Below are 16,574 nucleotides of genomic sequence, written 5' to 3' on the forward strand. Positions count from 1 at the left end.
ATTAGTAAACTTTTGTACTCTATTTTCCATTTAACTCCTTTCTTAATAGTTTTGAGAAAGCGCCAAAATAATTTATGTTTATGACAGAGATCCATGGCTTTTGACCACAACAAAGCTGTTGAACCAGCCAAACAAACCCCATCAGTAAACACAGAGCAATTGTTTCAGTGGTTCTGAGTAACAGTTCTTTCTCTGAGTGCAGCTGGGGGACAAGACAGGAGCTAATTTGGATAAATACAGACATTGATTTCTGTCTTCTGATGTAAACAGGTTGGAAAAACCCTTTATTTAGTATCAAAAATAGCAGTTTGCTGTTCAGGAACTGCATTCCCCCCCCCCCCCCTCGCACAGTGGCAACATCTTAGGATGTCCCATGCACATCCTGGGACTTTACATCATTTTTAATTAAATGTAGGTAATGAATTAAACTCCATTTGCCAGCTGAATGCAGAAAACTGTTAAGGCCATTCCAACTATTCAGGTGATTAATCAAAAAGCTCCATCAAAAGTATTGGACTACATAAACATTTAAACAAAGACAAGGTCTTGTTTATTGACAAGTGAAACAAATCTGAAGCTTGTGCTTTTTAAGATGTGTCCTTGTAGTAAGAGGAATTGCTTTGTTCTTTTTCAGAGATCTGATTCAGAGATCTTAATTGTTAAGGAGGAAGAAGATAAATTCAAGATTTATAGTCCAAGCCCTTAATAAAACCAAACTCAGACATAAATATTGTCATCAAGTCATCTGGAAGCGGACTCCTGATGTTTTACTGCTGGCTTACCTCCACATCACAACTGCAGTTGTAGAAGGCATTATCCTCATCCCAAATACGAAACAAAAGCTGTAAAATGTTGCCCATGTACTTACGAGGCATCTGCTGTCACTCTGTGTGTCATTCCTAACTACTGCGTACAAGATGTCTGTATCTCACCTGAAGTGTACATAGCCTACAGTGAAGGTAGGACACTACGCCACAAAGCCTACACATTTTCCTACATACCTGGAGATGTGTTTAACACATGAGCTCTGTGAGGTCCTCCAGCCACCCCTGTAGTAACCTCTCCTTGCATGGCTACAAATCCTGCCAAGTGCTGCGCACCCCCTTCTTTGATACATAACACCTCTACCTCCCTCCCCCCAGGGGGGTGGTTTTGCTCTCAGGCATACCAGTCAGACTGCAGGAGGAGGTTAGACCTTGACTGTAACAGATGAGGGCACAAAGCCTTAAAGACTACATCTAGACAGCAGAGAGAAATGATGGTACAACTGTGCTCCAACACTCAAAGCTTTCCACTAAATTAAAGCACCTGGGATGCTTATTATCAGCCTTACTTTATTAACTGCAGATAAATAGGACTGGCTAACAGACCAGATAAGTTTGGGACCCTTGGGAAACAATGATTTGCCGGCTTACAAATTGCCTGTAGAAAACTGAAGTGAATAGGGAGGTGAGCTCTGAAGTTCTACCCTGTTTGGTAAACAGGAGAAAGAAAAAAGGATGGAAGAGAGATGAGTGAAAAGTAAAACTGTAAAGCACTGTACATTTTTTAAAGGCATTATTGAAATGTGGGTTTGCCATCTAAGCCATTGTTTTTGTACTGAGCAGGGGTTACTACAATTGCTTCACTGCATACTGTATCCTCTGACACTGATGGCCATATGCCTTGTGCCAAAGTAATAAAACCACCACTGGCTCTTAGCGCTAATAAAAACAATGCTCAGAATACAGTTCTGCCTGTGTAACAGCAGGTTTTTGAGGTACTTCCACCAGCAGAACAGTGCTGGTAAGAGACACAATGAACTGATGTACCTGAATAAAACAGCCATGCCATGTTAAAGATATTGCTTTAAGGATATCTCTCTAACTGGTTGGGCTTCACAGCAGCCCATCAGGTTGTTCCTGGAAGTACCATTAGATTTGTGTTGAAGATAAATAGGAATACAGAGAGAAACAGAGCCAAAAGGCCTGGAGCAATCAGCCATTGGCTGAGGTCACTCAGAGTCCTGGAAACACAGGCCTCAAGGGCTTGACCTCCTGAATAGCCACTAGGCAATACTGTGAAAACCAGTTTTCCTTCTAAGTGCAGAAATATCAGAAATATTGTCTATATCTGCCAACAGCTTCTTCCCTTTTTACTCCATTCACTCCTGCAACCTTGTTTTTTATATGCTGACGAGCTTCTCTATAATTAATTCCCTTGAAATCCTAGGATGAAATCCAGCTTTTCTTAGAGCTTTCATTGATGAAACTGATCACAAATTTAAAGAACAGAAGAAAAAAACAAACCCTCCAGCCAAGCAAACAAACCCCTGAATCTGTGGGGAATCTAGTTTCAACACAATACTTGCTTTTTTTTTGTTTGCTTCTTTTTAGCTTTTCTTTCCTTGTATGCTGCCATTCACTTAATAGCTGAGTAATTACATAAATAGTTTTGCTGTTCCCTTGCTCATTTGGTTATGACTCATATACTCAAAAGAACTGCAGTTGTTTCCATAATTTCGCAGTTCTGTGTATCTGGCTTATATCAGGCATTTAACTGAAGTGGAAGACAAAAACTGTTAATGAAAATGGAAATGAATTCCATTTTGAGTGTGAGGAGGGTTTCTTTCCCTCTCTCTGTTAGTGATGAAATATCATGTCATGCGACTGAAAACAGTTTTTGTTATTTCAAAATTTGCAATTGCAAATTAGAGGCAATATTTCATTTATTTAATAATATTTAATGAAGATTGATAGAAGGGAGGATTGTGTCTTGAATTATATTTTCAGTCCCTCTTTGCACTCACAGCGTGGCATGCAAAATCTGCAACTGTATTTCTGGGAAATGAATGAATGGGAAGACAAATGAATAATACTAAATCTTGTTTGCTAGTACCTAATTTTCCCAGAAAACACATGACTTTGTGCAGTCCTCTGAGTTGGCTTTCCTTCACTCCTAACCAGAGGGTTAATGGGGGAAGTTGATTAGGGGAATAAAAATAAAACTTCCATGGACTTCTAAAGGGAATCTCTTTGAACTAGTCCTGTTAAGTCAGTGGTGTCCAGTCAACTGCAGAGATATGGATGTGACCTGTTGTTCAGACTCCAGTGAGCAGCATGGTAATGAAATAATACCACTGACCTACATGGCCCCCTTGGTTCTGATTCCTTTAATCAGCGCAATTCATTTCTCCCTTGATTACTTGCTGTCACTGGTAGCGGATGTAAACTGAACAGGGGTTTTCTGTGGCAGAGGTGTTATCTCCCTGAGATGCTGCCATCTATCATAACTACTACAGCTTTAGGGAAATGTCAGACACCTGTATAAAAGTCTCACTTTCCTACTTGATAACTGCACTGATAGAGAAGATACCTCAATGAGAGGTATTACAAGAAGATAAAAAAGAAGTCATTATCAAGGGCTTAGAAACACATCACTCAGTAACTCTTCTTTTGTACTTCTAGAAAAAGAAACGTGTTCTGGCTGCTTGTTTAAATACACCTGCTTCAGAAGCATATACTGAGCATGCTTCAGAACCAATGGCTGAGTTAAAAAAAAAAAATCTTAGGGAAATGTGTGTTCAAAGGAGCAATGAGTCTCCAATCAGAGAAACTACAAGATTTATGGAGGATAATAACTTATTTTTACAGCATTAGTTAATTACATCAAATTTTATCAACCCATGCATGTAACTCTTCACATTTCCTTTATTCTTTCTTCTCTCTCTCTCTTTTTTTTTTTTTTACTGAGGAGCACATTTATCTTGATAGGAGACTGCACTTTGCCTTTTTTTCTTTTTTTCCCTATACTTCAGGAAAAAGTCTAAACATTAATGACTACATTTCCTTCTTTATTTCACTGAGTGAAATGTCCTTGTCTGACCTTAGTTTAGAAATGAAGACAATGGGGGACAACATTAGAAAGGTATATTAAAAAAGCAGAGAATTACTAAGAGGATGAACTTTCTTCTTCTTGCTATCTGGTGGCAAGTTTGCAGAGGTCCCTTGCTGAAACTGGACTTTAGTTCCTCAGCATGGCACACTGAAGGTACAACTATACCATCTAAGTGTTGTTCCTTACCTACTTAGTTCTTCAGCAGTGGAGAAAAAGATAAATTGTAGTAAAATTTCTCCCTGAGGAGCAATTAGAATGGTGCTAATGTTAAGGGCTTGCTTCCCAACTGCGATCAACATGAAAATTTTATAATTTTTCTGAGGTAACAATCAGTAGTTCACATCTGACCATTCTTAGAAACAGTTCCTCCTATCTGAGTCCAACAGTCATCAAAATAAACAGCCTCTGCGGGAAGCAGCAAATGAAAAGTTCTCTGTATATAAGGAAAACACAAGCAAAGCATATTTCAGAGTGAGAAAGAGAACTTTAAAACAACCTCATAAAAACTATGGCCATGACATGCAGGGAAGTGTCATGAACTCAGTGAAACTCAGGTGCTGGACCTGATAAGCTTCTGTGAAAGTTCTTGCAGGACACAGAGCAGGTTCTCGTTACTAGAAAGGAGAAGACTGTGTTAAGAACAAGGGACTCTTTTTTCTGAGTTATCTCAGGGTAATGAAGGCTCTGTGACACCCATGCAATGCCAACCTGGGACAGGATGTCGCCAGGAGGGTGTGAAGCTTGGAGCCAGCAGCCTAGTGAGATAAGCAGGCTCATGCTCAGCACAGGTGGCAGGAGGCTTTTCTGCAGCTTACTTTCTTCTCTTCTAGGAAATATTGGCAAGGAACCCTTACCTCATATTTTCCTTTCTTCTCCAAGGGCTCAGATTCAGTCTCTGTAGGCACCATAACTTTGTCCCCTAGAAGCTCCTCCAAGATGAAGACAGTTTCCCAGTTGCTATAGTGACGTGCTGGGAAAATATCTGAGTGCATGCTGTCACCAAAATAAACAACCTACGAGGGAAGCAGTGAATTAAAAGTTCTTTGTATTGGAGGAAAACACAAGCAAACTGTATTTTGCAGAGAGAGAAAAAGAGCTTTAAAACGACCTAATAAAAATTCCTCTGTGTTTACAGTTGGCCACGACACACACAAATCTTATTAACATTTGGGCTTTTATCTTCAAACAGTTCAGTAAGGAAAAGGCTGACTCCACATCCCCTCCTTGCTCTGATTCTCTGGGGGCACTGCCTGGGAATGCCCATGTAGGACTGGCACACATGATGACAACTGAGATCTTTGACTGACAGAAATAGTTTGCCAGGAAGCAGTGGAAAGGACTTAAAAGAAAATGCACAGACCAACTGGAATGCATTTTGGACAACTCTGGAAATGGAAAACACAGAGCATTTTGAGGATTCAGAACTCTTCTGTACCCAGGTGGTAGTCAACCCAGTACAGAAAAATACTACCACCTTCAAGTAGCTTTTTCATCCATGCAGAGTTAAATTAATTAAATTAAATTAATAATTAAATTAAATTAATAATTAAATTAAATTAATAATTAAATTAAAGTGATCCTAATTTTTACTGATGTCACCCTTTCACCTATTTGATTTATTTTCTCAGGGAGATGGATTCTCTGATGATAATCTGATTCTACATGAAACTTCAGAAATGCATAACAAAGCACCCAAAATAAAACATCTTAGCTAGACAGTTTAAATATTCTAACAACAAAAATATGTATACAATCCTTCCAGTTCTGGACTGCAGTTTTTTAAACTTGTATCCACCAGGAATGGTATAACATTTTAGACTCCAGAACAGGCCCATCATTGCTAAATAAATGATAACTAGTTGGTTACTAGAAGACAGTGAAGAAGAAGGCAACTTTAGCTGTATTCTGTCACTCCTGATTCAGCTTTTGTCACACAGCCAAGGAAGTAGTAACTGCATGCCCTGCCTTCCTTTTAGTGCAGGGAGTGTGCACAGACCTTTTCACATAGAGCAAGATAGGAAATACTGTGTGTTGGAAAACATGTGGAGTAAGCTAACAAAGGTGAGTCTATCACTTTGTGCATTGATAGGTCATTTCAGTAAACATCAGCAACAAAGCTGGATGCAATGGTTAGATTTGATATGTAATGGAATTGTTCTACCCCAAAGCGATGTATGCAGAACAAAAATTAGTGATTTATCACATCATCAACTGTAATGCAAGATCATCTGATGATATTTATATGGAAACAGAATATCTTTACAAAGATTTAATTCCACTTTTAACATACCTTGGGGTCCAACTTTCCAGTCATCTTCTTCAGTAGTTCATAAAGATGGATAGCATTACCTTGGGAATACCAGCCGGGCTTGTCCAGTGATAACAGAGCCTCTTGCTCTTCATCATTTTCTGCAACCACCAAGCAAAATTGCCTGCTGTTAGTAAGAGCAGAATAGGCTCCTGTATTTGTGAGACTTGTGAGAAGCTGCTTGTGCACTACTCAGCGAATGTGGTCCAGTATGACATGAAAATAACACCAGGGTCTGGCAAGAGGTTCAAGTCCTGGTACTGACTGTGGGTTCAGTCAGGATGTTTGGTAGCTGGGGACATCTTGGATATAAAGTCGCAGTTAAGATGTGACCTTACACGCTATCTTGTTCAGCAAGCAGGAAATAAAAAGGAGTTGAAGTAGGCAGACATCTGTAAGGAAAGCAGCAGCTGAGCCTGATCTGCAAGGGTTACAGAAAAGCTAAGGAATCAAAGCCATGAACTTTGTCTCCTAAGAAAAGCAACGAAGGTAGAAAATCACACTGCAGACTGATGGAGGACATGCTACAGATCTAAGGTGAATCTCTAGGAGAGGGCAGACTGCAAGAACGCGTACCTTTTCCAGAATTAGCCACCACTTTCAAACACTGACATAAATGCAATGAAACAGGCCGAGATAGTTCTTTCAGACATTAGCCAGCCTTAGATCAGCACATGCAATGAACAGTCTCAGCTATGATCCAGTTTTGGGCAAATTACAACACGGCTTTATGTTTAAGTACACTAAAGATGTGCATGGCAAAGTTAATTGATCCTTTTGAAAGAAGAAAAAAGAAGAACGAAAAAAGGAAAGAGATACATAGGCAAAGACAGCAAATAATCTTTTAATATTATGCATCTAAGAATTTGAATAAACACAAGATTTATTCTCAGACAAAACAATTCTATATTAAAGATATAAAGTATGAAGAAACGAGGAAATTCAAAGTTGATGCTAACAGTTCATGTAGAATTGTGTGGAAATATCTTTTCTTTTGTTCTCTTTCAGAAAATTATGGTATTAAGTAAAACAACAGCCATTAAAAATTCTCCTTCATTTTACAGTTCCTGTTTTTTAAATTACATTTGACCAAACAAATTTTCATCAAATGGAAGCTGTCAGATTCCAGCAAATCTGCTTTATTTTCTATGCATTTTCAGGCTTTTCTGTTAGGCTGGCTGAATAAGTAGACACAATTTTCAAACAACATGGATGCAGAAAAAAAGCATTTCTCAAAGCCACTCTTTTGAACTGCCACCAAAGGTTTCTGTAGCTATCACTATCTATGACAATGATCTCTCCATTTAGTCAGTCAAGAAAATAGAAGTGAAAAACAGAGATATTAATGTGGACTTTTTAGAATAACTGTTTGCAGTGGTGAATTTACAGATATAAGCTCTATGAATTGCAGCAGCACCAGGTGGCTCTGGAAAAAGGCTCTGCTTTACTGATTCTATGGGAAGACATGGGCAGCACGGGCTGAAAAAATTCACTCTAATTACAAGGTAGATCTCTCACTGTGTGAGACCCATTACTGTCACTGTTAGCTATGGGATTCATCTCACTTAACTTGATGCATCCTGAAGTCAGACTTTAATTTATAGCTACAATTTAAACTAGTTGGCCAGGCTTCCTTGGTTGGTAAGAGTGCAATAAGCACTTTCTAGAGGTGCCAGCTCTGTAGAAGTAAAATGCTTAATTAAGCTAGAACTTCACTTTTAGACAGTGAAATTAGGGGAAATTACAAGGCTTGTCTTCCTCAATATGTGGAGGCAGCAAACAACATCTATGTTGAATTCATTACAGGAAAAATCTTGATTTTGGAAAGAGCTTTAGAAAGCTGAGAAATTACTATAATGGATTTGAACAGACAAACCTTGAATCTTGAATAATGTCTGCTTGTGCTCAGACAGCTAGCTCAAATATGTAGCAACTGTGTCAATTGTACTTCTGTAATCTAGGAGGAGAAGAAATGCACACTCTAGAGGTGTTTCAGCGGCAGCAAGTCACTAATGAGAAGGGTTTCTAATCCAGTTCCACTTTCCCTGTGGCAAAATACAGTCAGGAAAATTATTCCTTAGCACTGGCTGCTAAGGCCTCTTGTGGTAGTTCTGCCATATGAAAATATACAATAGCTTAAAAACCATTAATGACACAACTGACTCTGGCATTGTATTATTTCCTTGCAACAGCAGCTCCATGACAGTGCTTAAGAAATTTATATACTTCCTGCAGAAGTGCTGCATAAACGTGATTATGATAGTTCCAAATTTATATATCTCAGATATTCCAAGTGTTAACTTTGGCTGCACTCAGACAAGAGGAAATCTGCTGCTGACCTTTCTTCCATCTTGCTGTTATTGATTCTTAAAAGTTCACTCAAAGGTCAGAACACTGCTATGAGTATTACTGTAACAGGAAGCCACACACACATAGGCGGAGATGCTAATGCTTCAGGTCTTAGAAGTTGGGCGGAAAGGGAGATGTCCTGACAATTTCAAACAGACTGGATAACCAAAAAGAATTTCTTAGATGATTTAGATAGAGCAACTTGCTTCCTTCTGAAGTCTAATATATCATTGCAGCCTGGATTCCTGGCTGCGGAATAAAAGCGTGCCACAACAAGAAATGCAAAAGCATCAAGAGGGTAAAATTAAAATTATTAAAACCAGAAAATTATTCTAGTAACACATTCACCCAAACTTCAACAATGATTCAGAGCAATTTTCCTGAAGGGCAGATAATGTTCCTTTCTAACAACAGCAACAAAAGCTTTACTCATGCTGGGGCTATATTAAAATTGCAGGAATGGCAATTCAAATATTGCTGGGTCTAACCTTGGGAAATATATTTTGATTCAGAAATGTAACTGTCACCATAAGCAGACATGGTTCTTCAAATACACCAACTCAATAACATGACTCAGTAAACTACTCTTCTGATTTTCTTAAACACACATTGGAAGTTTATAACACGGGCTGAGGAACATCTGGTTCCATTCTAAACAAATATGCAAAAAGTAATCACTGAAGCTTATTCCCACTTAAATGACAACTGTCGGTAATTTACTTTGGCACAGAACGGCTTCCTTGGAATGACTGCTCATGCTTGCTCCCTGCAGCATGCTCTCTGTTTATTGGCCCTACCTGCCCAGATGGGTGCCTGAACACATGAGGTCTTGAGGTTATGTCCACTCTGAATGTGAACTCAGGGTGTGGGCCTGCATTCCCACCAGCTCACCCACAGGGCCACCCCCACACTGCTGTTTGAGCTGGAGGCCATGCGGTGCGTGTCAGTCGCAGCCGGACGACAACCTTCCAGTGAGTTGCCAGGGAGCCTATGCATTCTGGCTGAGGTGTAACTGTAGTCTGTGGTGCAGCTCCCTGGCAGTCTGTTCCTCTGCTTTCCTGTCTTTTTCCTGATACTCATAACTGTGAGTTTCGGTACAAACTTTGTTAGGCTCATTAAGCTACTGATATTTTTTGTTCCTTTGAACGGTGCATTGGAATAAAAACAACAGTGGGCTCTGTTGCCTCTCATGTACAAGGTTGTCCTGCCTCTTCCTAACGAGGGGCAACTCTCACAGGCACTCACCACACGCAGGCACTTAGCACAGATTTTACTGAGTTCTGTGTTTACTGAGGTTCTGGTTACAACTGCCATGGGCTATTGTAAAACAAATACATATTATGGCCCACCACTGTCACATGTCTCTCTGTAAGTTAAAACAATGTCATTCTGGGCCCTGAGGATATTAATATAAGGGCCTAATTATGTTCCAGCTTGGCCTCCTGTCACAGCCTGATCCTGGATGGCATTTTCAATTCACATAAGAAGTACAAGGCCTCCTTTTCAGCAGGTATCTGAGGGCAGAAAACAACATCACTTCACAGGCAAGACATGGCTAAGTAAAATCCCTCTGGTGGCTCTTCCAGCTCTAAAGGCAAGGAGATGGGACGAGATAAACTGTAGACTTTCCCTACAGACCACATCCTCCATGAAGAATGCTGGTAAAACTTCATCCACTATGGACATCACAGGTGATGGATAGTGCAACAGCACCAGAGTAGTCCTTCCCAAACCTGCTAAGGATTCGACTGTATGGCCTGATAAGATGAAAGTAAAAGAAAATGTGCACTTTGAAATTGTCCTGGGCATTTAAAAACCACAGGCTCCATAGAGAAATGAATACATATATAAAATGTTTTACATTTCCAGTTTCAAGAAAATATTTTTATTTTTTGATTGAAATCTGCATTGGTGCTAAAGATTAATTGTGCTAAACATTACAATATGAAGAGACAAGATTGAAGTTTTCCTTCTTTGTAAGAAAATCATTATTTCCTTTATAGCAAGTAAGTTTCTTTTGGAAAAAATGATTACTATGCTACAGGAACTGAAAATGTTTCACTACAGATTTAGCAATTTGTTTTCAAATCTGTCAAAGCATTAATTTTATAGCCAGAAATAGTCTGGCTAATGAACAAAGCATTTCTATATAAAACATTGATATGATGAAGTACAAGCAAGGCCTTTTTCTCTTATTTCTGGAAAGCGATTCATCTGCAAGTTCATTTCTAATTATAGCTCATGCAGAGATTTGCTGAAGCCTTTTCATAATTCTATGAATTGTATTTATAACTCAGAGAACTTCTTTTGGAAAGATAAGAGAGAAATAAATGCAGAATTTCATTAATTAAATAGGGATTTTTGGAGAGGTGCAACATAAGAATGGCAACATAAGAAATAAATTTCCACCCCAGAATTGTTGTATTCTGAAATCCTACACCTCATTAGCTTTGTAAGAAGATTCCAGAGCTTCCTTCATGAGAAACTTGGAACTCTCAATATCCAGATAAATGTCCTCAAATGTCCCTACCAATATTATTATTGTAGTTCTTCTGGAAATCCCTACATAATTATGGAGAGAGACAAGCATTTCCAGGAAGTATTTCAAATTCTAATAAGCTACGAGAGATATTGTAACTGAGAAAACAAAACATAACAAAACAAAGCAACAATTTAAAGAACATACAGTTTAGTTCAAGCAAATGACCATAATCTTTCTTGCTAGAGTGCACTTTATTAAAAAAAGTTGGCATTTTTTACCAAAAAAATCGCCCAAAATTTTGGCATTTGCAAAATATCCTTTCTTTTGCTGAAATATTGGGTATCCGTGTTACAGTCAGTATGAACTAAATTATTTCTCAGGAAATAGGATAAATGAGTAATAAGACTCATTTTCTACCATGTTAATGTTCAGAAAGAATCTGCTCCAGCCATGAAAAATTTGCAGGCTGTATTGTTCTCTGAGGAAGGACTGCTCCAGGGATGCTGCAGGCATAAAGAAAAGACAAAGGATCCCTTGGCCCTGTTCGGATGCTAAGAGGTGCATCTGGGAATATTTTCAAAAGAAGTTATTTACTTTTGAAATGCTAATCTAAACTGGAGTGGCTTAACCAGAGCATTGTTAGAAGACTGATTTGGGCTATTTTGGACTGTGTCCACAAGTGTGGAGCTGGACGGCTGTGGAGAATCACCACGCCTCTCTGGCTGATGTTGTGGCTGACAGTATTAGATTTTGGCTAAGCAATATGAGAAAATTCAGTTTTTAGGGTAAGATGGCCAAGAAAAGATTCCTTGAAGTTTTCAGGAAAACTGGAGGGAAGACCAATGACAAGGTGAGGCCCACCAGCCAGACATTCTGATCTGCAAACACACACAATGTATCTTCCTTGCACTCTGCAGACTACAATCATGGAGTCTATCATAACCCTGTAAGTCTCTCTAGCAGCATCTAATGAAATATGGCATGCTGGGATTTGACTTTGGAGCATACTTTTCTACATTAAAAATTGACCCTGTAGTGTGATGGAGAAAGACTTCCTGCCCTAAATTTATTTGGGCCACAGACACTAAAAGAAGGAAAAATATAAACAAAAAGACCAGCAGTTTTTTAATCCTAAATTTCAGCAAAAATATTTTTTTCCCCTGTATTTTAATATTTCAGGTATAAACTATATTATATAAAGTGAATAGACAGTTTGATTCTGAAAAAGCATATCTCCATACAGCATACAGCAATATAGAGAGTACTGCAAGGGCCTTTGATTTTTATTTCTTCAAAATCTCTAAAATATCTGCTTTTAAAGAGAATAGTAATTGTTGAAGTTGAGCAGCTATACATAAATACTGTTATTAACACATAAGAATGTGCAAAAACGAGGAGCAGATGGGATACATACTATTACCTCCTTTAGCTTGTACTCCAAATAGCTAGTGAAAAGGTGGAAGGAAGACCTGCAGACACATCGTGTGCCTGTACAGCTTATTTCAGTGTGAACAGATAACTAGATCTCTGCAAACTGGGAAACATGGAAGAAGGTATATAACCGACATACAGAAAATGAAGGCAAATTCCTCATCACATACACATAAAGAATTGTCCCTGCTTTTGTGAAAAGTTATATTACTTATATTAACTCTTTTTTTTTTCCTTCTGCTGAACTCCTTGCCTAGAAGTCATAAATTGTATGCAAAAAGCAAAACAGTTGATAGATCTTGAAATAAATAAATTTGCCTGTTAATAGCTGCTGAAGCATACGATAGCTACAGATAGTGGTTATTAGAACCTGATTCAGGCTGTCCCTCTGCCTCGGCAATTACAAGAGAGCAACCCCACCCAAGCCCAGGGTAGTTTCCTCCATGGCTGTCAAGGACAGCTGCCAACAGCAGTGACCTTCCTGCACCCTTATAGACAGGACGTGACAGGTCTGGGGACAATGTTATGGCCTTGTGGACATATGTGACTGGATGAATTCACAAGAAAGGCAAAGAAGGTGGCAGGTTTATAACAACTGACAGAGATTTCAAATGCTTGTTAAGGCCTGCTCCACAGCCAGATGTGTGTCTTTGACAACAGGGAACATTAGAATGATAAAAAATGAGAAACTCTGTTCCTAAAAACTGTATTAAACTTACTGAGATACAGTGTAACTTTAAGTTTAATAAACTGAATGAAAAAAAAGAAAACAAAAAACATTAGGAAACTGATGTTCTAAGAGGTGAACTTTTATGTATTGAACAATCACTGCAAATCTCAGAACAACATAACAGGGCAGGAGATGATAAGGAAGAATGGAAACTACTACTTTCTGGCAAAGTAAGTTTAGGCACTCTAATGGGAAGACTGACATGAAAAAATTGTAGTAATGATTTTTTTTGAAGAGGTGAAAGAGAAATGATTCCCACTTCCTATAATTCTGCAGTTCCTTGTCTATGCACTTTGTGTGGTTTGCAGAACCACCCTGTGTCTATACGAGCATGTGATTTACCTTGTTTCTCAGAATCAAGAGCACTGTGCCAAATCTCCGTATGCAGGAATTTCACAGATAAAATCTCTCGCTACTATTATTCCAGAAAAAATAATCATCTTGGAATGCTCAGCATTAGTCTGGCAGTATCACAGAGACACCTGGAATCTGTGGACAGTAATAATATGTAAATTCCTTTTGCAGCAGATAAGAATCAGTTCAGAATTAATGCATTTACTGATGAAGAGAAAAAGTCCTGGGATCACTAACCCTCCCTGGAAAGACATGCGGTATACATATGTAAGTTTAAGATATCTGTACTCCTACATGAGTATTAGAGAAAGACTGAAGAGCAAAGAGGGTGAAGAAGAATATGGTACAACACTTACACCTTTTCCTGAGCTTTCAGCTCTTTGTTCTCCAATATTCTGTTTCTCCTATACAAGGAGGGAGAAGCAGAGCTGCTACAGACCTAGTCAGTTCTCTACCCATCTAAATTTTCCCCAATGTACAGTAAATCCATCCCTGCTATTTATTTATTGCAGTTGTTACCTTTTTGCTGTTCTCCCAAGCACTTCATAAACATTAAGTAAGCCTCAGTAACTCGAAGCTGGAAACTGGGGCACAGATTCAGTGTCATATCAGAAGATGATATGACATATGAACATGATATGACATACAGTATGACATATGATATATGAAGATGTTCAGGGGGCTGCTACAAGCACCACTGCTACAAAGACAGGCTGAAGGACCTGGGCTTGTTCAAACTGGAGAAGGGTGCAGAGATACTTCATTATGGCCTTCCAGTATTTAAAGGGATATTATAAACAAAGAGAGAAATCAACTTTTTATATGGGTAGTGATAGGACAAGGGGGAATGGTTTTAAACTTAAGGAGGGGAGATTCAGATTAAATGTTGGAGAAGTTTCTCACTGAGAGAGTAGTGAGGTTCTGGAACAGACTATCCAGAGAGGTTGTGGATGCACCGTCCCCGAAGGTGTTCAAGGCCAGGTTGGGCAATCTGATTTAGTGCTTGAGTACTAGAGGCTGATGACTGCCTGCGGCAGGGGGGCTGGAACTTATGATCCTTGAGGTCCCTTCCAACCCAACTATTCTATGATTCTATGATATCAAAGCAGACCAAATCTCAGTCTAGGCTTTCCTCATGATTCACCCTAGTGTTCTCAGTAAACTTCCAGGTTTTCTAACTAGCTTCTTTCACTACTTGCTTCCAATAGCAGATCTGATGTCTCCAGTACAAAAAGCAACATGTGCTTTCTGTGAAAAACAATTCTACAAACTAACTTGATATAAGCTTGAAATTTTGGAAGAACACACAAGAGAATTCTAAAGCTTCTTAATGAAAACCAGCATGTTTATAGGAACTATGCTGAAAGGAAGCTTTCTGCAGTGGTTGCCAGTTCCCATCTGCCAGGAATGTACCATACAGAACCTTCTATTTTTGCTCTACTTCAAATTGCCTCAATCCCAATTTCCGAACTGATGAAAAATCAAACCACAAGGTAACTTTGAAGTTCTCTGTCTAAGAAAAAAAAACAATTAAAGAGAGAGAAAAAAATAATATAAAACCCCTTTCATCACCTTTGTCTTACACATACATAATCTATGCCAAATAATTATTTTCCCCTGTTAAGTCATATTGGTCAATGTATCCATGACCTTAATCCACTTGTAAGCTTAAAAGGCATGGTTCTTCCATATACCCCGTGCCACTTCTGCAAGAGTTGTGTTTGGGTTCCTTGGGACTTTCAGTCAGCCCTGGAGGCCTATGCTCAGGACACAAGTGCCCCATAGCTTGGATTCTGCTCCACGTGCAGAGACACAGCATAAAGGGTCTACAACAGGGAGCACAGCCACTGCAGACTGCACCATTAAGTCACGTATGGCCCTAATGTATCCTACAGTGTTGGAATTACAATTTGGGCAATTGTACAGCTCTCCACTCAGTGTTAGTTCTTCATTGTCAAGTTGAGTAATGTAGAAAAAATGATGGATAGCTGGGTTAGTTTCCGTATATACTGGTTTCTATATCCACTCCTGGTATTTATTGATTGATTTGTCTGTTCTTTCCTCCCCAGAATAGATCTCTGTGATTTCTAGCCTAGGGAATCACCATTTCAGTGTAGTTATCTGACAATTTTTGCTTAAGGGCGAAGCTTCCAACTGAATGGCAAAAAAATCTGAAAACTAGTCATCTCTCAGTTACAGTTTTGCCAACTAATACATCAAGGGCATAATATTTAATTTGTAAGCAGAAGTAGAATCTGTGTGAGGTAAGCTTTCCACTTGGACCTTTTCTATTCTATGGACAAAATAAAAACATATTTGTTCAACCAACTTATCAGAAATGCACAGAAGAGCTCAGAAGGAAACACATATTATCCTAATCCCAAAATAGCAGCTGATTTGCACATGTTTTGTTTTCCTACTGTTCCTTTCAACCCTTTGAACTTTCCAATTTAGCTCTGACTTTGCTGCCTAGTTCTGGATGGATGCTCTTATGCATGCTAGGAAGTCGAATGAATATGAAAATAAATATTTCATATAACCAGAAGGAATATTTTAAAAAATAATAATAATTGTTCTATTCTAGAATTCCTATTCTGAGAACTGGATGGTGTCTGTATACGTAATCCATACACTTTCTTCAAATATTTTGTTATTCTAGCATGAGCCCCCATGTATCTGATGTAAAGGGGCCACAAGCTACTTGATCATTAATACTACATCATAATATTCTCTAATATTGAATGAGCTTACATTTCAAACTTTCAGTATTTCTATGGAACTGTAAAAATAAGTACTGATAACGCTGTTCAGAAAATGTCCTACTAATGCTGCAGAAAGAGTTAGTTATGCAAGCCCCACTACTCTACAGAACGTATTGTGTCTTCACAATCAGTAAGGAATCTTCCATAAATCCCAGATCGTTTTCATCATCACAATTGTTAGACTACTATCATAGTACAAATGTGCTCTTCCTTAGAGTTGGAAGAGACCTCTGACGGCCATCTAGTCCAACTCCCAAGCAACAAACAGGGACACCACTGCTA

At 38.8% G+C, this 16,574-nt stretch overlaps 1 protein-coding gene across 1 annotated transcript in view; it reads right to left on the bottom strand.

The window, feature by feature from the left end:
* NT5DC1 (5'-nucleotidase domain containing 1) overlaps positions 1-16,574 on the bottom strand; it is a 123,996-nt gene that overhangs the window by 13,005 nt on the left and 94,417 nt on the right. The window contains exons 9-10 of the mRNA XM_031611166.2: positions 6,167-6,285; positions 4,731-4,889 (exon numbers count right to left, since the gene is read on the bottom strand). Of these exons, the coding sequence (XP_031467026.2) occupies positions 4,731-4,889; positions 6,167-6,285 (278 nt within the window). The remainder of the gene's footprint in view (positions 1-4,730; positions 4,890-6,166; positions 6,286-16,574) is intronic.

The sequence above is a fragment of the Phasianus colchicus genome, chromosome 2 (genome assembly GCF_987193195.1).
Source record: "Phasianus colchicus chromosome 2, bPhaCol1.hap1.1, whole genome shotgun sequence".
NCBI classification, from domain to species: Eukaryota; Metazoa; Chordata; class Aves; order Galliformes; family Phasianidae; genus Phasianus; species Phasianus colchicus.